A 24,624-nucleotide genomic window follows, 5' to 3' on the forward strand; every position below is an offset into this window, starting at 1 on the left:
TCACCTGAGAGCTTGGTGGAAATGCAGAATCTCAGATCCCACTTCAGATGTACTGAGTCAGAACCTGCATTTTAACAAGCTCCCCCAGGTGATTGTATATGCATTCAGATTCAAGAGGCATTAATATACTTATCTGAGAAGTCGACATCATTATTCTTGAGGGAAATGGTCAGGCTTTTGTTAAAAGTTTTTTTCCGAACATGCTCTTCTTCACATCCTGAAAACCAACTCTTCTGTGCAGGGGTTCCTTTGTGTGTTATCTAAGTAGGCATGAACTGGTGTTTTGTCCAAGGACAAGAATGAACAAATTAGATAGGCTAGTGGGAATTTGCTCTTTTCCTCCTTTTCTCTATAATGGAAGAGAAAATTCTTGGCTTTTTTTTTTTTTTTCAGATGCAGGGATGTGTTAGAATAATTTCTCCTTTCTTGGAAGGTAATTAATACTACAGTGGATAAACTAAAGCAAAATAGCAGATTTTCAGAGATTTCAAGGGAGCTTCTGGGATGATTTGAGCTTCTGCAGTCCATGAAGATTCCATGAATACCACTGTGCAAAATAGACTTTTTGCTGACTTATTCTTTGCCTCTTCTTCCACTGTCCACAAAGACATTTAAAAATTTAAAAATATTATATATGTATGTTAAAAATTCAAACAATAGGGCCGGGCGTGGCGACTCATGCCTGTAATCCCAGCATTTTGGGAGGCCAAAGCGGACGGATCACAAGGTCAAGAGATGGAGACCATCCTGGCCAACATGTTGAAACCCCATCTCTACTAAAAATACAAAAATTGGCTGGGTGTGGTGGTGCACACCTGTAGTTCCAGCTACTTGGGAAGCAGAGGCAGGAGAATTGCTTGAACCCAGGAGGCGGAGGTTGCAATGAGCCAAAATTGCACCACTGCACTCCAGCCTCGTGACAGAGCGAGACTCCATCACACACACAAAAAATTCAAACAATATGGAAGCATAGTTAGAGGAAATTTATTTATCTGTCTGTGATTGTATTCCTGCCTTAACTCTATTCCCTAGAAGTAGCCACTGTTAATAGTTTGGTATGTAACCCCCAGCCTTTCTTATGCATGTTCTCATCTATGCATACACTAAAATTAAAAATATATATGTCAGCACACTGCAATGCTGCTTTGCAAATTGCTTTTTGTTCCACTTAATATATTGTGAATTGCATTGATGCCAGTATGCCAGTTATCAACATGATGGTAAAATTTCATTATAAAAATAAGAACTATCCATTAACAAACTGTTCTCTCTCTCTGAGATTGGGAGTAGAGTTAATGGCTAGAAGAAACAAAGTTTTATTTATTCAGGTAACTCAGATTTTCCTAGAATGGGATAGGAAGTATTGAAATTGGAAGTAAAAAAAAAAAAAAAAAAAAAAAGAAATTGTAAGTCACTGAAGAAGAAAGAATAGAGTAATGCTAAGGGATAGTAGGAAGTCGCTGGTTTTAAAGGAATAGATTATCAGTGCCTGGAGGTATGGATTATGATGCAAGACAAGGATGCTTTTGAAGAATGTTCAATACTGCATATGAAAGAAATCTTTCCCTTTCCACCAGACATGAATGAGCCATTGGTAGTAATAGCTCAGCCTTCATCGGAAACACTGCTTTTGACTTCAACTAATGAATTTTATGCTAAAGGGATGACACCAGTTCAAGACAAGGAGGAAGCAAAGACTTCATCTAAATGTTACATACAAGTCACTGGCATGACTTGCGCTTCTTGTGTAGCAAACATTGAACGGAATTTAAGACGAGAAGAAGGTGAGATACTCTTGAAGCTTGTTATTTTATCTGCTAGTTTGGGACTCCATCTTTTTTGTTCTTTTACATGTTTGGCAAGTATGTTTATGATTCTTGGTAAGGCCTCATAAAGATTTTCAGTAATGTGTGGGCCAACCCTGATGTCCTGGAAGCCAGTTTTTGTTAGTGTTTTGTTCCCTTAGATAAAATTTCTATCTTATGTACCTCATGATCATATTTGTATATGTGTGAAATTTGTAAAGAGATGCAGAAGGAAATATACAAGATTACTGTTTTTTATGGATCTTGGTTGTGTTGGAGTTTAAGGAACATAAATTTTCTTCTAAAGCTATGCCTGAAACTGACAATTATAATACCTAAGAGTTTCATTTTTACTATACCCAGACCAAGCACCAGACCAAAAAAAAGTTTGTTTAGAATTATATTGTTTTCTTTGCTTCTGGTAAAAATGTTCACAAGTTACTTAATATTGTATACAAGTATTAATTTTAAGTTGCAAAATCTTAGAAAATCTATACCATAGTTTTAAAAATTCAGTCACACTCAGATGTTTTAGCTTATTAATTTGTACTCATCTTTATAGACTTCCCAGTATAGCACAGTAGATTTGTTAACCATGAAGATACGTGATGATGGCCGGGCTCAGTGTCTCACACCTGTAATCCCAGCACTTTGGGAGGCCAAAACAGACAGATTGCCTGAGGTCAAGAGTTCAAGACCAGCCTGGCCTACCTGGTGAAACCCTATCTCTACTAAAAATACAAAAATTAGCTGGTCTTGGAGGTGCATGCTTAGAATCCCAGCAACTCGGGAGGCTGAGGCAGGAGAATTGCTTGAACCCGGGAGGTGGAAGTTGCAGTGAACTGAGATTGTGCTAGCCACTGCACTCTAGCCTGTGCGACAGGACAAGACTCCATCCCCTGCCCCCCCCCCAAAAAAAAAGATATGTGATGAAGTTTCATGAGATCAAAGTCATAGAATTGGTACTTAGGCTGCCCTAGCCCTAGGTGTCTTAATGATACATAAGATTAGTCTAGTCACAGAGCTGAATAAAGAAGTATGGACTAGTATGTAAACTTATCCCCACCATTAAGAAAATCACTCAAAATGTATGTAGTAATCACATCACCTCATATATTAATATTAAGGGCAGAATATCGTTATAACAAAATATGTGGTATTCAGAGCCATCTTCAGTTCAATATTATCTTGTCTGCATTCTATGATTTCTGCTCCAGTTTAACCTCTATTATTTCTAACTGGAATGTACTCAAGGCTAAAGCTTCTACTATTCTTTTTTAGATTAATTAAAAAAAGAAAAGGAGGGAGGTTGTCAAGCAAATGAAAGCAAAAAGAAGCATTCAAGGTTTCTATTTAATTTAAAAACCAACTGTTTTGGGGCAATTCAGAAATAGCTATTTTCATGAGACAAGCAATGTCTAAGCCAAATACAATTTTTTTAAGTCTGTTAAGCTGATTCTTCCAATTACTTCCATATTATCTCCTTTCCATCCACTTAACCCAGTTACAAATAACTTTAGCCTAGCTGGGGTCATTACATTCACTTTTTTTTTAACTAAGTAGTGTTGGTCTTCTCTCAGTTTAGTCTGCAATATGCATATATATATATATTTTATAATATGTATCTATAAATATATAAATATATAAATATATATGTAATATATTTTGAGACAAGTCTCAGTCTGTTGCGCAGGCTGGAGTGCAGTGGTACCATGTGGCTCACTGCAACCTCTGCCTCCTGGGTTCAAGTGATTTTCCTGCCTTAGCCTCCTGAGTAGCTGCAACTAGAGGCATGTGCCACCATGCCTGGCTAATTTTTGTATTTTTAGTAGAAACAGAGTTTCACCATGTTGACCAGGCTGGTCTTGAACTCCTGACCTCAAGTGATTCACCCACCTGGGCCTTCCAAAGTGCTGGGATTACAGGCATGAGCCACCACACCTGGCCCTGTATTATATTTTAAAAAAATAAATAGAGTTATTATTGTAGTTTGAAGAGTTTTAAAAACTATATGCAATTTACATAAGTATTGAACTTATGTTTTTGACATTTGAAAAATCAAATTTTCCCTTCTATTTCTGTTTGCGCATAGATCACATTCAGCTGAAGCAAAAATATTTTTTCCTACTTTCTCTATACCTTTTCTATATTACTGACACTTTCCCATGAACTGATCATTTGAATTGTTTGATAGCAATAAAGCCCAAAATGTAAGCACTTTATGTAGAAAAATTAGATTATATTAGGTATTTTGTTTTTTTTCTACTGTGTATATGTTTTTATTTTAATTTTTAATTTTTGTTAGTATATAGTAGGTATATATATTTATAGGGCACATGAGATGTTTTGATACAAACATGCAATGCATAATAATCACATCATGGAAAGGGGGATCCATCCCCTCAAGCATTTATCCTTTGTGTTATAAACAATTCAGTTATACTCTGTTATATTTAAATGTATGATTAATATATAATTGACTATAGTCGCACTGTTGTGCTATGACATACTAGGTCTTATTCATTCGTTCTTTTTCTTTGTACCCATTAACCATCTCTACTTCCTTTTGCACCCTCCCCACTATCTTGTTTACTGATTTAAAGCTATTAAATTAATATTTAATCATTTTTTCTTTTTTATCAAACCTCAGACTTGATCTATGGTTTATTGATCTCCATTCCCTATCAGATAGCCATCAAATGCCATAGATTCCTAGAAAGAGCTTCTATTTTTGCTCTGTAGAATTTTCTTCCTGACAATGATAGCAATTGCTGGCCTAGAGAAGTAGTATAGTTGTTAAAAAAGGTTTGCAGTAGTGAACAGCATGAATGCCATAAAATGAACTCCTTTTTTTTTTTTTTTTTTTTTGGTTAACAAGTTGCGTGGGACTTCTTTTCTAGGAGTAAGAGCTTTTTAGATTACTGTGTGCTAGACACTAAAACCTGGTAATTTAAATAAACGACTATTATTTGATAATATTATAATGTATATGTTGGTATATTGGTATATTGTTGGATTCTTTCCTGCAATTATGATTTCCTAAGTGCATGAGTTCCTTTCTCTCTCAATTTTTTTTTTTTTTTTTTTTTTGAGACAGGATCCTACTCTGCCACACATGGTGCATTGCAGTGGCATAAACACCGCTTACTGCAGCCTCGACCTCCTAGGCTCAAGCAATCTTCCCACCTCAGCCTCCTGAATAGCTGAGACCACAGGCATACACCACCATGCCCAGCTAATTTTTGAAATTTTTGTAGAGACAGGGTTTTGCCATATTGCCCAGGCTGGTGTCGAACTCCTGGACTCAAGTGATCCGCCCTCCTTGGCCTCCCAAAGTGCTGGGATTGCAGGCATGAACCATCATGCCCAGCCAAGTCCCTTTCTCTAGTACTGTGTCTTACTAGCTTCTAAGATACAGTCTCAAGCAAGTGCAAGAGTCTTTATTTTTTAGAAGATACGTATTTAAGTATTTACACATGAAATGATGTGATATCTGGGATTTGCTTCAGCGTAATCTGGATAGAGGGCAGTGAGTGGAGGGTGTAGGAATATATATGAAATAAGATTAGCCTAGTATTATGAAGCAAGGTGATAGGTACATAAAGTTTATTATCTTCTTATACACACACACACATACATATATAATTGAAAATTTCCATGATAAGAAGTTTAAGAAAAATGAGACTCTTTTACAATAGTTCTAATTATTTGGGGTCAAGACTGGTATAAAAATTAAATAATAAATTTCTCCAGATTCACTTTAATCCTTTCATACTTGAGAAATGCTAAAAGGTAATTATAATATTACTTTTTATAAAGAATGTTATCTGTATTATGTTTCTTATCAATGCTTTTAGGAATATATTCCATACTTGTGGCTCTGATGGCTGGCAAGGCAGAAGTAAGATATAATCCTACTGTTATACAACCGCCAATGATAGCAGAGTTCATCCGAGAGCTTGGATTTGGAGCCACTGTGATAGAAAATGCTGATGAAGGAGATGGTGTTCTGGAACTTGTTGTAAGTAAGAGTTTTTGTGTGATTGATAAAATTTCTAGAAAAAAAACTCAGAGAAGAGTTGTGAAGATAATTAAAAGTGGGAAAAATGAGATATGAGGAAAATCAAGGAAACTGGAAAATGGAAGGATAAGGTATGATTTAATAGTAGTCTTCAAGCATGGAATGTAAAAAGATGATTGTCATATCTCTATTAACCAAAAAAGAATTGAGTTTGAATGAACAAATAAAAATTAACTTTTAAAATGTAGTATGATTCCTATTTGGTAGCATGTAATTAAATAAATTCCAGATGCATTAATGACTCAAATTTTATAAAGTCACAAAACCAGGTGTAAGGCATATTGATTTAAAGTGATCACTTTCTTCAACCCAGCAAATCAGCTGCTAGGATCCTTTCCTATGGAACTATCATATAGGACTGGGCACGGTGGCTCACAACTGTAATCCCAGCACTTTGGGAGGCTGAGTTGGGTGGACTCACTTGAGGCCAGGAGTTTGAGACTAGCCTGGCCAACATGGTGAAACCCCATCTCTATGAAAAATACAAAAATTAGCCAGGCATGATGGTGTGCACATGTAGTCCTAGCTACTCAGGAGGCCGAAGCATGAGAATCACTTAAACCCTGGAGATGGAGATTGCAGTGAGCCAAGATCACACCACTGCACTCCAGCCTGGGTGACGGAATGAGACTTCATGTGGAAAAAACAAACAACAAAAAAGAAATATGCACACCGGGGCTTGTCAGGAGTGGTGGGGGAATTGGAGAGGGCTAACATTAGGAGAAATACCTAATGTAGATGACGGGGGGATGGATGCAGCAAACCACCATGGCACATCTATACTTATGTAACAAACCTGCATGTTCTGCACATGTACCTAAGAACTTAAAGTATAGTAATAATAAAAAAAGAAATATAAGCATACATGAGATTATATTTATTACATAATTTTAAGAGCAAAAATTTGGAACCAATCTATATTAAATGTCCTTTGATAGGGAATGTTTAGATAAATTATGTACAGACATTGTAGAATATAATACGGCTGTTAAGAGTAAAATAGATCAATAGTAACTGGCAAAGATTTCAAGGACATATTATTTACTTAAGCAAAACAAGTTGTAGTGTAATACTTATGGTATAATCCAAAACTACATGTGTGTACACTTATATAATGTATATGTATATAAACACCTAGAGAAAGGACTAGTGTATACACATGATTAACAGTGTTATCTCAGAAAGAGAGTGTGATTAAGAGAGAAGAGCAAAGAGAAACTTCCATCTTTTCAAATTGTTTGAAATTTTTACAGCTAGAATGTATTTAAGTTTTATTTGTATAATTTAGAAAAGTAAAACAAAAAAATTAATCTTGTACCAAAATAAATCCCAGTTTAAGCAAAAATTTGAATGTAGGCTGGGTGTGGTGGCTCATGCTTATAATCTCAGCATTTTGGGAGGCCGAGGTGGGAGGATCGCTTGAGCCCAGGAGGTCAAGACCGGTCTGGGCAGCAAGCGAAACCTTGCCTCTACAAAAAGTAAAACTTTAGGCTGGCTCACAGTGGCTTACGCCTGTAATCCCAGCACTTTGGGAAGCTGAGGTGAGTGGATCACCTGAGGTCAGGAGTTCAAGATCAGCCTGGCCAAAACATAGTGAAACCTTGTTTCTACTAAAAATACAAAAATCAGCTGGGCGTGGTGGTATGTGCCTATAATCCCAGCTACTTGGGAGGCTGAGGCATGAGAATCGTTTGAATATGGGAGGCAGAGATTGCAATGAGCCAAGATCATGCCACTGCACTCCAGCCTGGGCGACAGAGCAGGACTCCACCTCAAAAAATAAAAAATAAAAATAAGAATGAAAAATTTAAAAAGTAAAAATTTAGCCAGGTGTGGTGTCATGCACCTGTAGTCCCAGCTACTCGGGAGGCTGAGGTGGGAGAATCACTTGAGCCTGGGAGGTTGAGGCTGCAGTGAACTGTGTTCATGCCACTGCACTCCAGCCTGCGTGACAGAGCAATACCTTGTCCCCGCTTCCACTAAAATTGAATGTAAATAATGAAACCGTGAAATTACTAGAATAAATATTTGGACCAATTCTTTCAATATTATGAAACTTTCAGACATACAGAAAATTCAGAAAAATTATACATTAGATATCTCTATACACCAGCTAGATTCTACAATTAATATTTTGCTATATTTGCTTCATCATACATCAGTCCATAAATTCATCACTGAAATAATTTTAGACTCACAAGAAAGTGCAAAAATGGTACAGAAAATTATCTTGTAGCCTTCATCTAGCTTTTGCCAATGATAACATCTAATTCATCTTTTAAAAAACAATATTGGAGTAGGAAGCATTTTTCTAAAATGTGATACAAAACCAATAAAAGAAAAAATTAATAGATTGATGAATTCAGACACCTAACGATTACTTCTTGGGAGAAAAACACCAAATAGAAAGTCAAAAGGAAATTAAAATAATTGTAATTCACATCATAAATGAAGGTTAATTTTCTGAATATATAAAGAACTTTTATGCATCAATAAGACAAGAGTCAGCAACCCAAAATTTCTTTTTGATCATAAAGGATATGAACTGTCAGTTCACAGAAAAGCAAAAACAACACCTTTTAAACATGAAGAGATGTTCAACTTCATTTGTAATGAGTAAAGCAAATTAAAATGGCACTGAAATACCATTTTTACCTATTGGATCGGTAAAGTTAACAATTTTGTTAACACGATGTTTCTGATCTCGCTTATGTTGCTGGTGGAGTGTACGTTGATACAGGCTGCCAACAGAGGAATTTGGCAATATCTGTGAAAGTTGAAATTGCACATAGTCTTTGCCTCAGGAGTTCCACTAGTAGGAATTTATCCAACAAACATATTTGCCTATGTATGAAATGACATGTATGCAGAGATGTTCATTATAGTATTATTTACAATAGCAAAAGATGGGGAAAAACTAAATTTCAGTCATTAGGGACTAAATAAAGTATGATACATCCATATCATGGGATGCTGAGTAGCTGTTAAAAATAATGAGTAGGCTTATTTTATTTTATTTTTTTTTAGATGGAGTTTTGCTCTGTCGCCTAGGCTGGAGTGCAGTGGTGCGATCTTGGCTCACTGTAACTTCCTCCTCTTGGGTTCAAACGATTCTACTGCCTCAGCCTCCTGAGTAGCTGGGATTACAGGTGTGTGCCACCAGGCCCAGCTAATTTTTGTGTTTTTCGTAGAGGCAGGGTTTCAACATGTTGATCAGGCTGGTCTCGAACTCCTGACTTCGTGATCCACCCGCCTCGGCCTCCCAAAGTGTTGGGATTACAGGCATGAGCCATCATGCCTGGCTGGCTTTTGTATATTTTTAAGGATTGAAAAATAATAGTTTTTTTTGAAATACCATAAAACTCACCTTTTTAAAGTGTACAACCCAGTGGTTTTTAGTATATTCATAGACTTGTGCAGCTATCATCACGATCTGATTTCAAAACACTTAATCCCCATTAAAATAAAACTCACACCTATTAGTATTCATTCTTTAGTCCTAATCTTCTCCCTGCACTGGTTTTACTCTCTCTACCCTAGGCAACCACTAATCTACTTTGTATTTCTATAGATTTGCCTATTCTGGACATTTTCATATAAATGGAATAATATGTGGTCCTTTGTAACTGACTTATTTACCGTAGTGTATTCATGCTTGATCCATGTTGTAGCATGTATCATTACTGCATTCCTTTTTATTGCCAAATAATATTCCAGTGTATGAATATACTATATTTTCTTGATTTATTTATTAGTTGATGGACAATTGGGTTGTTTCTACTTTATGAATATTGCTGCTATTGTAAATAATGCTGCTATGAACATTAATGTGCACATTTTTGTGTAAACTTATGTTTTCAGTTCCCTTGGGGATATGCCTAGAAGTGGAATTACTAAGTCATCTAGTAACTCTATATTTAACCTTTTAAGGGACTACCAGACTGTTTTCTAAAGCAGCTGTACCGTTTCACATCCCCACCAACATTGTATTGATGTTCCAATTGTTCCATATGCATGTCAATACTTGCTATTATCTTTTTTTTATAGCCATCCCAGTGGAAGTGAACTGGTCTCTCATTTTGGTTTTGATTTGCATTTCCCTGATGACTAATAATGTTGAGCATTTTTCCTTGTGCTTATTGGGCTTTAATAAACGTTCTTTGAAGAAAGAAACAATTGGATTTTTTGCCCATTTTAAATTGGATTATTTGTCTTTTCATTACTGAGTCGTACGAATTCTTTATATATTCTAGATTCAAGTCCCTTATCTGATATATGATTTTCATATATTTTCTGGTATTGCCTTTTTACTTCCTTGGTGGTATCATTTAGAACACAGATGTTTTGTGGGTACAGCATAGGTGCATATATTTATGAAGTACATGAGATGTTTTGATACAGGCATGCCATGAGTAGTAAGCACATCATATAAAATGGGGTATCCATCCCCTCAAGCATTTATCCTTTATGTTACAAATAATCCGTTTATACTCTTTTAGTTATTTAAAAATAACTAAGTGAAGCGTCCTGCTTGATGGCCTTATTATTAAGCTATTATTGACTATAGTCACCCCGTTGTGCTATAAAATACTATGTCTTATTCATTCTATTTTTTGTACTCCATCTTATTTTCTTGAATAAATGCTTCCTAGATTGCTGTAAGCTTTTTTTTTATTTCCAGATTTCTGGAAAAAGATGATTCTTACAATTTCTGCCAGATTTCTGGAAAAATATGATTCTTACAATTTCTGCCAGTTTTCTCACTGCTTTAACAGAGGAGAGAGTTTTAGAGGTCTTACTGTACCATTTTCACTGATAACCCTTCATCAGATATTCATGAATAAATCATTCTTAATTTGTTGTATGCCCTTTGGTCAATTTCCAGAGTATTTCAATGGCTGTTTTTTGATACTTTTGTTAGTTTTATCATTGCTTTTTGAGGAAAGGATTTGCTGAGCTCCTCACATAGTCATTCTAGAAGTCATGCCCATCCATTTTAGAATTTAACGCCCAGCTAAACTATAACCCCACTCAAGATATAGGGAAAAAATACATTTTTAGACATACAAAGTCTGAATACTTTTGCCATCCATTAACTTCACTAAAAGTAATACTAGTGGTTATATACTTCAGCAGGATGAAAAAAAATCCAGAGAGAAGCAAGGCTTTGGATATAAGAAACAATGATAAATGTCAAGTCCTCTATCACTGAGTAGTAGTGACAGGAATTGGGAAACTTTTGTTTTTTTTTTTTTTGAGACTGAGTATCACTCTTGTTTCCCAGGCTGGAGTGCAATAGCATGATCTCAGCTCACCGCAACCTCTGCCTCCCAGGGTCAAGCAATTCTCCTGCTTCAGCCTCCTGAGTAGCTGGGATTACAGGCATGTGCCACCATGCCTGGTTAATTTTGTATTTTTGGTAGAGGTGGAGTTTCTCCATGTTGGTCAGGCTGGTCTTGAACTCCTGACCTCAGGTGATCCGCCTGCCTTGGCCTCACAAAGTGCTGGAATTACAGGCATGAGCCACCGCGCCTGGCCTTGGGAAACTTTTAATGAGATCCTCTTCTATCTGGGACCATATGTTTGTTCAATGTGATATAAAAATGACATTCTAATGATCATATATAAAGCATACTAGCAATGCAATTAAGTCTTGTGTGGCAATCCCATGAGTCTTTTTAATTAAAAGTGGTAACTCAGGCCGGGTGCAGTGGCTCATGCCTATAATCCCAACACTGTGGGAGACCGAGGTGGGTGGATTACTTGAGGTCAGGAATTTGAGACCAGCCTGGCCAACATGGTGAAACCCAGTCTCTACATAAAAGACAAAAAATTAGCCAGGCATGGTGAAACATGCCTATAATCCCAGCTACTTGAGAGGCTGAAGCAGGAGAATCACTTGAACCTGGGAGGCAGGTGTTGCAGCAAGCCAAGATCGTGCCACTGCATTGCAGCCTGGGTGACAGAGCAATACTCTGTCTCAAAAAAAAAAAAGTGATAGCTCATGTTTAATGGCGGAAAAAGTATATTCCTGAATAACAAATTCTTTGTCTTTAACAGGTGAGAGGAATGACGTGTGCCTCCTGCGTACATAAAATAGAGTCTACTCTCACTAAACACAGAGGGATCTTATACTGCTCTGTGGCCCTGGCAACCAACAAAGCACATATTAAATATGACCCTGAAATTATTGGTCCCAGAGATATTATCCATGCAATTGAAGTAAGTACCAAGAATTTATGTTTCTATGTTCTTACCTATTTAATCAGCACTCTGGTGAATAATTTCTGGTTTGCATCAGATAGAGGCAATGAAAAAAAAATCTAACTCCTTTGAATACTTCAAACAAGATGTGCCTCAAAATTTACTATAAACGTGTCTGCATTTTTTTTTTTTTGGTCTTTTTCAGGAAAAGTTAGGCAAAAGTACATTTACACTATTAATCAGGAACAAACTTAAGTTAGAACCACAAAACACTTAAAATATTTAGAAAATGGATATAAAGTTTAATTTGTTATAAATGAGATTCATATAGTTATTAAGAAAGTGAAACATCCTGCTTGATAGTCTTTTGTTTGTTAGGTCAAAAGGAAAGACCTATTTTTAAGTTAAAGTAAGAAATTTAAAAGACCAAACCCAGCTGGACATAGTGGCTCATGTCTATAATCTCAGCATTTTGGGAGGCCTAGGCGGCAGAATCACTTGAGGCCAGGAGTTCAAGACTATCCTGGACAACAGAGCAAGACCCTATCTCTGTAACAAAAATTAAAATAATTGGCCAGGTCTGGTGACATGCACCCATACTATTAGCCACTTGAGAGGCAGAAGTGGGAGGATTGCTAAAGCCCAGGAGTTCAAGGTTACCATGAGAGAGACCCTGTCTCTAAAACAAACACACACAACCCTTTCTTTGTGACAGATTCATCCTGTGTTTTTCAATAAATCTTAAGTGGTAATACATGTGAATGCATTTTAAAAGTTTCGGTATGTTATAGAATTGGCATTCAAGTGATTTAAAGCATTTTAATAGTTCAGTTAAAATCCTATTAGTATAGATGACATTACCATTACCATTTTCGTGAAACTAGTGTTACTGAGTACCTAAACTGTCATAACTGGGATTTGAGCCTAATTACTCTGACTCTGAAGCTCATGCTTGCTCTGTTCACTGTACTGCACTGCCAACAAATGTAAGATGGCAATATTTCCCCTAGCAGTTGGAAATATAATGTGTAGTACTATCTATGGTCGGATAAGTCTTGCTTAGGGGTAGTTTATTTTTATACTTTGTTTTATTGGGGTAAAGAATTTTTGTTCATGTTCTTTTTCTGATAAAACAAAAGTAAATACTGCATATGTAAGGCCTTGAATAATATATTTAGTATGGTGCTTTTTTTCTTTTTTTTTTTTTGAGATGAAGTCTCACTCTGTCGCCCGGGCTGGAGTGCAGTGGCGCAATCTCGGCTCACTGCAACCTCCACTCCTGGGTTCAAGCAGTTCTCCTGCCTCAGCCTCCTGAGTAGCTAGGATTACAGGCACCTGCCACTATGCCCAGCTAATTTTGTGTATTTTTAGTAGCGATGGGGTTTCACCATGTTGGCTGGTCTCGAACTCCTAACCTTGTGATTCACCCACCTCCGCCTCCCAAAGTGCTGGGATTACAGGCATGAGCTACTTACCGGCATGAGCTTACACCAGCCTGGTGCAAGCTTTTATGGCCTATTAATGAGAACCTCTACTGAAGACAGTTGTACTTGAGTTAAACTGTTATATATAGGATAGATATTAACTAGAATTAGGGAAATATTCATTGCTTTGATGAAAGGTTAGAAACAAAGATAATCAAGAGCAGGAAGCACATCTTCATCTTTGTATTCCCCAGAGTGACTTGCCCTCAGTAATTGAACTGTCCTTAACGACAATACTATGGCTTAGAATTTCTCTACATAATATTTATATATTCAGTGAAATAACTTTTTTCTCATGAATTTCCTTAGAGCTTAGGCTTTGAAGCTTCTTTGGTCAAGAAGGATCGGTCAGCAAGTCACCTGGATCATAAACGAGAAATAAGACAGTAAGTACTTTTGGAGTGTCATTAAAAAACAGATTTTGACTCCTTGTTACAAATGTAACATCCTTTTTGCATGTCAGTTTTTATAATATCCTTATACTGGATGAAATGGTCATAACATATATTTCTCTATAGTACATAGAATCTTTGCCCATTAGCTACTGATGAACTTAATTTTGTTTTCTTATTTTTTCCATATAAGATGGAGACGGTCTTTTCTTGTGAGTCTGTTTTTTTGTATTCCTGTAATGGGGCTGATGATATACATGATGGTTATGGACCACCACTTTGCAACTCTTCACCATAATCAAAACATGAGTAAAGAAGAAATGATCAACTTTCATTCTTCTATGTTTTTGGAGCGCCAGATTCTGCCAGGATTGTCCATTATGAATTTGCTGTCCTTTTTATTGTGTGTACCTGTACAGGCAAGTGAATTGTTAGCAAATATATTTGTTAATAACGAAAAATAAGCAAAATTTGGCAGGCAAGGTTTGTTTTCATCTGCAAAATAGATGTTAGCCAGAAGTCTGATCATTTTATGCCGTATGCTTTACAAAAATAATCTTCAACTAAGTAGTTATTTAAGTAGATAATAGATGCCATTTAACCCCTAAAAAAGAGTTTAAGTTTTCTGGATTTGGTATTTATATCTGCTACTATATATAACTTTCTTTTATTTTTAAATTTTATATTTTCTTTTTTTTTTTAAGAGATGGGGTTTAGCTCTGTCACTCAGGCTGGAATACAGTGGTACAAGCATAGCTCACTGCAGTCTTGAACTCCTGGGCTCAAGCAGTTCTTCTGTCTCAGCCTTCTGTGTAGTTGGGACTTCAAGTGCTAGCCATTGCACCCAGCTCAATGACTTTATTCTTGTTATTCCTTCCTGTCACTTTAGTTAATTACTTTCTGTATGTTTTAAGCTCTTTTTTCGAGATAAACTTTTACTGTGGAATAGAACACTTTTATCAAATATATTTTATCTGATCTTTATAAAAGGCAATAATGATTTTGTAAAAATCTTAGTTTCTCTGTTTTAATGAAATAAACTTTCCAGTTATATTTACCAACACAAACAGCCAACGGATTTGATAGCTTGTGATACACCACTTAGTTTGACTTTTGGAAAGATGGTTGAGTTTTATACAAAAAAATCCTTGAAGAAAATGTAATTCCTTTCCTAGTTCTTGTTTTTGCTAGCCTCAAAAAGAAAAATCTGCTGGGTCTGATGGCTCATCCCTGTAATCTCAATTACTTGGGAGGCTGAGGCAGGAGGATTGCTTGAGGCCAGGAGTTTGAGACAAGCCTGGGCAACATAGCAAGACTGTCTCTTAAAAAAAAAAAAAAAAAAAGAAGAAACATCTGATTTTCTTTGTCTTATGGAATATCCATTGGATCATAGATGATAGCCCCCAAAGGCTTGTGCAGCGATTTGAATACCTCCTTCTGCATGTACATCTATTGAAATACGAACACTATTGTTTTGGCTTAATGTCCCTTTAGTGTTTATGGATTAACTAAAAGCCAAAGAATGAGAATATTGATACTTTAAGTTATTGAGATATATATGTGAATTTCAGCATTTTAAAAAATTCAATGATTATCATTTCTATATTGCAGTTTTTTGGAGGCTGGTACTTCTACATTCAGGCTTATAAAGCACTGAAGCACAAGACAGCAAATATGGACGTATTGATTGTGCTGGCAACCACCATTGCATTTGTTTACTCTTTGGTTATTCTTCTAGTTGCAATGTATGAGAGAGCCAAAGTGAACCCTATTACTTTCTTTGACACACCTCCTATGCTATTTGTGTTTATTGCACTAGGCCGATGGCTGGAACATATAGCAAAGGTAAAGTAAGAAAGGGTGACATTTGTTAAAATGTTGGGTGGATAAATGACCGTAATATTTTTTAGGCCAATCATTGGAAATACATGTTGTTATGTAGTTAACCATTTACTGAAAGAAGTATTTTCATTTTGGCAATATTTTAAGTTAAATATCCATTTAGAAGATTTACCAAATATGGAATTAATACTGTGGATAGTACAATATGTCCGTTTATTTTAAGAGAGAGAGACAAATGAGAGTTACTTATCACTTACTTACTTATGTCACATCATTAATTGAAAAATTGACATGACCACATGGTTTAAAATAATGTTAGAAAAAAATTCACCCATATTCCCTTGCTATAATGTAAATCATTTTCTAATTCCATTCTACATACCTTTCTATTTAACAGAGTTGCAAATATAGTATGCATACAACTTTGTATGCTTAACATTATCAAGTTTTTCACCATTTTTGCAGTCTAGATAATTATCTAATATTTTCTGACTTAAGTCTGTCAAGTCACTTTGCTCTAATTTACTAAACCGTTCAGGTTTTGTTCACCATTAAATTGTTTCTAATTTTTTATTTTTAGATAATCCTGCATCAGACGTATTCATGTCCAATAGTTTGTCATTTCCATTGAGCTAATGTCTTAGAAGACATTACAAAGGATGTGGTTAGCGGGTTAAAGGGCATAAATATTTCTCTGGTGCATGCTACAAATTGTAACAGTTTTTGCCAGCAAGGGTATGTCAGTGAAGTATTTTTACTACAACTTCACCAGCATCACATCCCCTCCAAATTCTTGCTAAGTTAATAGACATTAAATGGTATTACAGGGTTATTTTAGTTTATATTTCTTCCATTAATGGTGGGGAATAAACATTTTTTCATCATCATATATTTATATTTCCTTTTGAATGATTTGGCTGTACATGCCCTTTGCCTGTGTGTTTATTGGGTTCCTCATGTTTTTCTTATTAATTTATATAACTTCTTCATAAATTATACCTAATAATACCTTTTTTTTTTGAGATGGAGTCTCACACTGTCACCAGGCTTCAGTGGCACAGTCTTGGCTCACTGCAACCTCTGCCTCAGTCTCCCGAGTAGCTGGGACTACAGGCATATGCCACCAAGCCTGGCTAATTTTTTTTTTTTTTTTTAAGTAGAGATGGGGATTTTGGCCAGGCTGGTCTCAAATTCCTGGCCTCCGGTGATTTGCCTGCCTTGGCCTCCCAAAGTGTTGGGACTACAGGCGTGAGTCACTGCACCTGGCCCTCCTAATAATACTTTTAAAAATATTTTGTGTACTTTTAGGCCAGGTACAGTGGCTCACACCTGTAATCCCAGCACTTTGGGAGGTCGAGGCGAGTGGATCACAAGGTCAGGAGTTCAAGACCACCCTGGCCAACATGGCAAAACCCTGTCTCTACTAAAAATACAAAAATTAGCTGGGTGTGGTGGCATGTGCCTGTAATTCCAGCTACTCAGGAGGCTGAGGCAGGAGAATCGCTGGAACCCAGGAGGTGGAGGTTGCAGTGAGCCGAGATCGTGCCACAGCACTCAAGCCTGGGTAACAGAGTGAGATTCTGTCTCAAAAAATAAAGTATTTTGTGTACTTTATCTTTTTGAAGTGAAACATTTTCTAGTTTGAACAAATTAATTTTCCTAAAGCTGTCTTTTGGGTAAATGCTAAAGATTGCATTTTTATTTTTGTTAAGACCTGAACTTTTTCTTCCTTAGCATTTTCAATGTGTTTGTTTTAATTTATAGGGCAAAACATCAGAGGCTCTTGCTAAACTAATTTCACTACAAGCTACAGAAGCAACTATTGTAACTCTTGATTCTGATAATATCCTCCTGAGGTATTTATCTTCCCTCTTCCTCTTTTTTTTAACTTCTTAAGAAAAATTTCAAATACACACAGAAGTAGGGGACTATCATGAATTAATGATATCTCCTAGAGATAGATTATATCTCTAGGACTATCTCCTAGAGATAGATTATGTTCATGATAGTGTGCTGGGGCCACTATCTTCATCTCACAAAATTATCCATATTTTGCCATACTTCATCTATCTATTTTATCTTTCTTTCTTGTTGCAGTAGTATTAAACCAAATTTCAGTCATATTGTTTTACTGCTAACCATTCTGTATTATCTCTAAAAAAGGACATATTCTTATATAACTATAATACCATATTGTACCTAACAAAATGAACATTAATTCCTTAATGTCACCTAAGACCCAATTTTCATATTCACATTTCTCCTGTTATCTCCAAAATGTCTTAAGTCTCTTTACCTGAAATAGAATTCAAACAAGATCTGTGCATCATCACATTTAACTATCAAATGGCTTATGTTCTTTAATCTAAAACAGCTTCTCCCTTCTTTCTTCTCACTCTCCTTCCATCCCTCCTCCCCCAAGAACAATTGACTTGTTGATAAAATAGCCATCAGTTGTTCGGTAGACTATCCCACAATATGAATTTGTATGTTTGCTTCCTTGTGGTTTCATTTAACTTGTTCTGTAACTCCTGTGTTACTTGTCATTTGGAAGATAAAGCTAAAGACTTGATTAGATTTCATTCTTTTGTTTTTCTCATTTTTATACTCATAAAATTGTTCAGACAAATTTAAATACATTTTTAGTTAAATGAAACCCATTACATTATTTTTTTAAAGTTTCACTTTTTAATTTAATGACCGTCCAAAAAATATTTAGAGTGCCTAGTTTGTGCCAGCTACTGTGCTGTTCATTAACAGTAAGCAAGACTGACATAGTAGTTCCTAGCTTAAATGTTGGTTCTAGCTTCCATTATTAGTAATTATGGAGCCACAAGCTTGATGTGAACTAAAAAGCTTGCATGGAGAGGTCAGGGTAGGAAGCATATTATCATGATGCTTTTTATGTTAACTTATATCCAGTGAAGAACAAGTGGATGTGGAACTTGTACAACGTGGAGACATCATTAAGGTGGTTCCAGGAGGCAAATTTCCAGTAGATGGTCGTGTTATTGAAGGACATTCTATGGTAGATGAGTCCCTCATTACAGGTATGTTCTTTCAAAGGATCATGACCAAAATATCAAGAAAAATAGGGATGAAAGGTGAAGCACTTTTTGTAGAAGCTATGAATAAGTAAATTATGAACAAAGAGAAAAAATCATTTTAAGACTGCATTAAATCAGTTTTCTCAGATTTACTTTGTGGTTTTAGTTATGCTGTTAGTCTGTTTTCACACTGCTATAAAGAAATACCTGAAACTGGGTAATTTATAAAGCAAAGAGGTTTAATTTACTCACAGTTCTGCATGTCTGGGGAGACCTCAGGAGACTTATAACCATGGTGGAGGAGAAAGGGAAGCAAGGAGCTTCTTCACAAGGCAGCAAGAGAGAGAAGTGCTAGCAGGGGAAATACCAGATGTTTATAAAACCATAAGGTTTTATGAGAACTCACTCACTATCATCACAACAGCATAGAGGAAACTGCCTCCATGATTCAGTCACCTATCCCCCTCGACATGTGGGGATTACAATTCAAGATGAGATTCGAGTGGGGACACAGAGGCAAACCATATCATCCCACCCCTGGCCCCTGCAAAATGTCATGTCTTTTCACGTTTCAACACCAATAATGCCTTCCCAACAGTCCCCCAAAATCTTAACTCATTTGAGCATTAACTCAAAAGTCCACAATTTAAAGTCTCATCTGAGACAAGTCAAGTCCCTTCCACCTATGAGGCTGTAAAATAAAAAACAAGTTAGTTTCTTCCAAGATACAATGGGGGTACAGGCATTGGATAAATGCTCCCATTTCAAAGGGGAGAAATTGGCCAAAACAAAGGGGCTACAGACCCCATGCAAGTGCAGAATCCATTGGGGCAGTCATTAAATCTTGAAGCTCCAAAATGATCTCCTTTGACTTCATGTCTTACATCCAGGACATGCTGATGCAAGAAGTGGGTTCCCACAGTCTTGGGCAGATCTACCCCTGTGGCTTTGCAGGGTACAGCCTCCCCCACTTCCACTAGCTGCTTTCATGGGTTGGTGTTGAGTGTCTGTGGCTTTTCCAGGTACACAGTACAAGCTGTTGGTGGATTGCAACCTTTCTGTGGTCTGGAGGATAGTGGTTGTCTTTTCACAGCTCCACTAAGGAGTGCCCCAGTGGGACTCTGTATGGGGGCTCCAATCTCACATTTCCCTTCTGCACTGCTCTAGTAAAGTATTCCATGATGGCTCCTCCCCTGCAGCAGACTTCTGCCTGGACATCCAGGCATTTCCATACACACTCTGAAGTCTAGGCAGAGGTTCCCAAACCTCAGTTCTTGACATCTGTGCACCTGCAGGCCTAACACCACATGGAAGATGCCAAAGTTTGGGGCTTGGCCAGGTGCAATGGCTCATATCTGTAATCCCAGCACTTTGGAGACCAAGGTGGGCAGATTACAAGGCCGGGAGATCGAGACCATCCTGGCTAACATGGTGAAACCCTGTCTCTACTAAAAATATAAAAAATTAGCTGGGTGTGGTAGTTCCAACTACTCAGGGGGCTGAGGCAGGAGAATCACTTGAACCTGGGGAGATTGAGATTGCAGTGAGCCAATCATGCCACTGCACTCCAGCCTGGGCAACAGAGTGAGACTCTGTCTTAAAAAAAAAAAAACAAACACCTTGGGGCTTGCACCCACTGAAGCAATTGTGTGAGCTGTATCTTGGCCCCTTTTAGCCATGACTGGAGCTGAAGCTGCTGGGATGAAAGATGTGGTGTCCCCGAGGCTGCACAAAGCAGCAGAGGCCCTGAGCCCCAGCCCACAAAACCATTTTTCATCCTAGGCCTCAGGGCCTGTGATGGGAGGGGCTGCTGCCAAGGTTTCTTGACATGCCCAGGAGATGTTTTCCCCATTGTCTTGGAGATTAACATTGGTACTTATGCAAATTTCTGCAACCAGCTTGAATTTCTCCCCAGAAAATGGGTTTTTCTTTTCTATTGCATTGTCAGGCTGCAAATTTCCCAAGCCTTTATGCTCTGCTTCCCTTTTGATTTCACACATCTCTTTGTGAACACATAAAACTGAATGCTTTCTGAATAATCCAGGTCAAGTCTTGAATGCTTTGCTGCTTAAAAATTTCTTTCGCCGGATACCCTAAATCATTTCTCTCAACTTCACTATTCCATAGATCTCTAGGGTGGGGGCAAAATGCCACCAGTCTCTTTGCTAAAGTATAGCATGAGGGACCTTAACTCCGGTTCCCAATAAGTTCCTCATCTCCATCTGAGACACCTCAGCCTGGACTTCATCATTCACATCACTATCAGCGTTTTGATCAAAACCATTCAACAAGTTTGGCCGGGTGCGGTGGCTGACGCCTGTAATCCCAGCACTTTGGGAGGCTCAGGCGGGTGGATCACTTAAGGTCAAGAGTTTGAGACCAGCCTGACCAACATGGTGAAACCCCATCTCTACTAAAAACAAAAAATTAGCCAGGTGTGGTGGTGCATGCCTGTAATCCCACTTACTTGCGAGGCTGAGGCAGGAGAATCACTTGAACCAAAGAAGCAGGAGTTGTAGTGAGCCAAGATCACGCCATTGCACTCCAGCCTGACAAGAAGAGTGAAACTCTGTCACAAAAACAAAAACAAACAAAAAAACCATTCAACAAGTTTCTATGAAGTTCCAAACTTTCCCACATTTTCCTGTCTTCTTCTGAGCCCTCCAAACTGTTCCAACCTCTGCCCATTACCCAGTTCCAAAGTTGCTTCCACATTTTCAAGTATCTTCAAAGCAATGCCCCACTCCCTGCGGTAACAATTTACTCAATTTACTACATTAGTCCGTTTTTACACTGCTCTAAAGAAATATCCATGGGAGGCTGAGGCAGGAGAAATGCTCGAACCCGGGAGGCGTTGCAGTGAGCCAAGATCGTACCATTGCACTCCACCCTGGGTGACAGAGTGAGACTCTGTCTCAAAAAAAAAAAAAAAAAAAAGAAATATCCAAGGCTGGGTAATTGGTAATTTATAAAGGAAGGAGGTTTAATTGAGTCACAGTTCCACCTGACTGGGGAGGCCTCAGGAAGCTTAAAATCTTGGTGAAGGTGAAGGGGGCAAGGAGCTTCTTCATAAGGCAACATTAGAGAGAAGTGCCAGCAGGGGAAATGCCAGACACTTATAAAACCATCAGATCAATGTGAAAATTCACTATCACGAGAACAGCATGGGGAAAACGGCCCCCATGACTCAATCACCTCCTTCCCTTGACATGTAGGGATTATAGATCCCTGCCTCAACATGTGGGAAATACAATTCAAGATTAAACTTGGGTGGGAACACAGAGCCAAACCATATCAGCTATTGAAGGCTCTTATCACTGGAGATTATTATTTATAGAATGCATAACCAAAGGAAGTTGTCTCGGTTTCCTGTAGACTTGATAGATTTTGGCAAATTTTCCTGGGCAAATACCTATTCTGCCTTTCTGCTGTAAAGACTAGTCTAATCTGAGCTATGATACAAGTCCAGGTTTTCCACATTAGGATCTACCATAAGGGAATAGGCCTGGCATAGTTTTAGTGATCTTAAGTAACTAAGGCCAATCTGAAGCAGAACCAAAATACCTTGCCCATCTCAACTCTCTGATAGTCCTAGAAGAAGCTCAGTTTATGTACCATGTGAAAATAATTTAGGACTGTATGTTTCTTTATTTTTGGGGGGACAGGGTCTTACCCTGTCACCCAAGCTGGAATGTAGTGGCACAATCTTGACTCATGGCAACCTCTGCTTCCCAGGCTCAAATAATCCTCCCACCTCAACCTCCTGTGTACCTGGGACTACAGTCACATGCCACCATGCCTGGCTAATTTTTGTATATATATATATGTGTGTGTGTGTGTGTGTGTGTGTGTGTGTGTGTGTGTGTATATATATATATATATTTTTTTTTTTTTTGTAGAGATGGGGTTTTGCCATGTTGCCCAGGCTGGTCTCAAACTCCTGAACTCAAGCTATCTGTCTGCCTCAGCCTCCCAAAGTGCTGGGATTACAGGCATGAGCCACTGTGCCCAACCAGACTGTGTGTTTCTCAATAGGGGTGCTACTGCCCGTTTGGATGGGCAATTCTTAGTTATGGGGGACTCTCTTACACACTGTAGTACAATTCAGTGTCCCTGACCCCGGCACTGGCACACTAAATGGAAGTAGTAGCACCCCTTTCCCTATCCCATGCAGTCTTTATTACAAACAGAAACTCCCTCCCACATATCTAAATGTTCCTTGACAACAGGGTAAGAACCAATGTTCTAGGACTAGGGTGAAACTAAAAGTGTCTGCCAACAAGAGTTACTATACAGGTTTTTCCAGTTCAAGGTTTATATTCCTGGGTTTCATAAGGAGAAAAGGAAAGCAATTTCACCTAGGCATTTGTTCAGATTCTATTTTATATTTAGATATTTTTGACAAGTAACAAATAATATGTTTCATGAAAGTGATCATTTACGCTCCTTAAATCTATCTTTACTCTCCATATAGGGGAGGCAATGCCTGTGGCTAAGAAACCTGGCAGCACAGTGATTGCTGGTTCCATTAACCAGAACGGATCACTGCTTATCCGTGCAACTCATGTTGGAGCAGATACAACCCTTTCTCAAATTGTCAAACTTGTGGAAGAGGCACAAACATCAAAGGTAATTTAACTCCCTAGGAGAAACACAAACTATTTTCTTTAAAGCCTTCTCAGTATAAATCTTCACCTAGTTTTTTTGTTTTCCAATGAGAAATTTTAGTTGCATTAATATGGAGTTTGTTTGTTTTTGCTTTTGTTTTGAGACAGTCTCACTCTGTTGCCCAGGCTGGAGTACAGTGGCACCATCATGGCTCACTGCACCCTTGACCTCCTAAGTTCAAGCGATCTTTCTGTCTCAGCCTCCTGAGTAGCTGGGACTATGGGCACATGCCCCCACACCCAGCTAATTAAAAAATTTTTTTTTTTTTTAATAGAAACAGGGTCTCCTTAAGTTGGCCGGGATGGTCTCAAACTCCTGGACTCCAGCTATCATCCTGCCTTAGTCTCTCAAAGTGTTGGGATTACAGGTGTGAGCTACCACACCTGGCCATTAACATGAAGTTTGTAAAAATATTTCTATTTGTGCTAACTCCTAAATATACTCTATATTCAGTATCAGAAAAGACTTTGATATGCTGCTTCTTATTATTATTGTTATTTTTAATTCTAGGCTCCTATCCAGCAGTTTGCAGACAAACTCAGTGGCTATTTTGTTCCTTTTATTGTTTTTGTTTCCACTGCCACCCTCTTGGTATGGATTGTAATTGGATTTCTGAATTTTGAAATTGTGGAAACCTACTTTCCTGTAAGTGACTTGTAATAACTTTTTACTATATGCAAAACAATTTGTGAGTTTTTTGCATAGTAATTCAGTGGAAATAACTTTAATAATTACCAGGATCGTTAAAGGGATGGAGTGGGAGGGTGATAAGAATAATATTTGCATTTTTATAAATATAAACAATTTCCTTTTGAAAAAAACATTATCACTTGTGACTTTCTAAAAGGAAATACCAAACTTTTACATGTTATGCTTAGTCTCATTTCTGACATGGTTTTACTTTGACAAAGGACTATAGATATATTGAGGAAAACCTCAGGATTTCAACTCTGTCATTTACTATCAATGTGATTTTAGACTACTTAATTGCTCTCTGAGCTTCAGTTTCCTCAATTATAAAGTGAGATTTTAATAATACCCATTTTGCATAACTTAAGGTTGTTGTGAAGGTTAAATAAGATAATATATTAGAAAGAATTT

At 37.5% G+C, this 24,624-nt stretch overlaps 1 protein-coding gene and 1 long non-coding RNA gene across 7 annotated transcripts in view; one reads left to right on the forward strand and one right to left on the reverse strand.

Annotated features, from left to right (window-relative positions):
• Window positions 1-24,624, forward strand: part of ATP7A (ATPase copper transporting alpha) — a 151,490-nt gene that overhangs the window by 94,517 nt on the left and 32,349 nt on the right. For all 5 annotated transcript variants that reach the window (XM_074391668.1, XM_074391669.1, XM_010347351.2 and 2 more), the window contains 10 exons: window positions 1,578-1,784; window positions 5,663-5,826; window positions 11,947-12,108; window positions 13,884-13,960; window positions 14,160-14,385; window positions 15,578-15,811; window positions 17,573-17,664; window positions 18,731-18,858; window positions 23,330-23,484; window positions 24,034-24,168. In XM_074391668.1, coding sequence (XP_074247769.1) covers window positions 1,578-1,784; window positions 5,663-5,826; window positions 11,947-12,108; window positions 13,884-13,960; window positions 14,160-14,385; window positions 15,578-15,811; window positions 17,573-17,664; window positions 18,731-18,858; window positions 23,330-23,484; window positions 24,034-24,168 — 1,580 coding nt within the window. The remainder of the gene's footprint in view (window positions 1-1,577; window positions 1,785-5,662; window positions 5,827-11,946; window positions 12,109-13,883; window positions 13,961-14,159; window positions 14,386-15,577; window positions 15,812-17,572; window positions 17,665-18,730; window positions 18,859-23,329; window positions 23,485-24,033; window positions 24,169-24,624) is intronic.
• Window positions 18,853-24,624, reverse strand: part of LOC141582756 (uncharacterized) — a 51,991-nt gene continuing 46,219 nt past the window's right edge. For both annotated transcript variants that reach the window (XR_012515628.1, XR_012515629.1), the window contains exons 3-4: window positions 21,323-21,424; window positions 18,853-19,206 (exon numbers count right to left, since the gene is read on the reverse strand). This is a non-coding gene — a long non-coding RNA (uncharacterized LOC141582756). The remainder of the gene's footprint in view (window positions 19,207-21,322; window positions 21,425-24,624) is intronic.

The sequence above is a fragment of the Saimiri boliviensis genome, chromosome X (assembly GCF_048565385.1).
Source record: "Saimiri boliviensis isolate mSaiBol1 chromosome X, mSaiBol1.pri, whole genome shotgun sequence".
In the NCBI taxonomy this organism is placed as follows: domain Eukaryota; kingdom Metazoa; phylum Chordata; class Mammalia; order Primates; family Cebidae; genus Saimiri; species Saimiri boliviensis.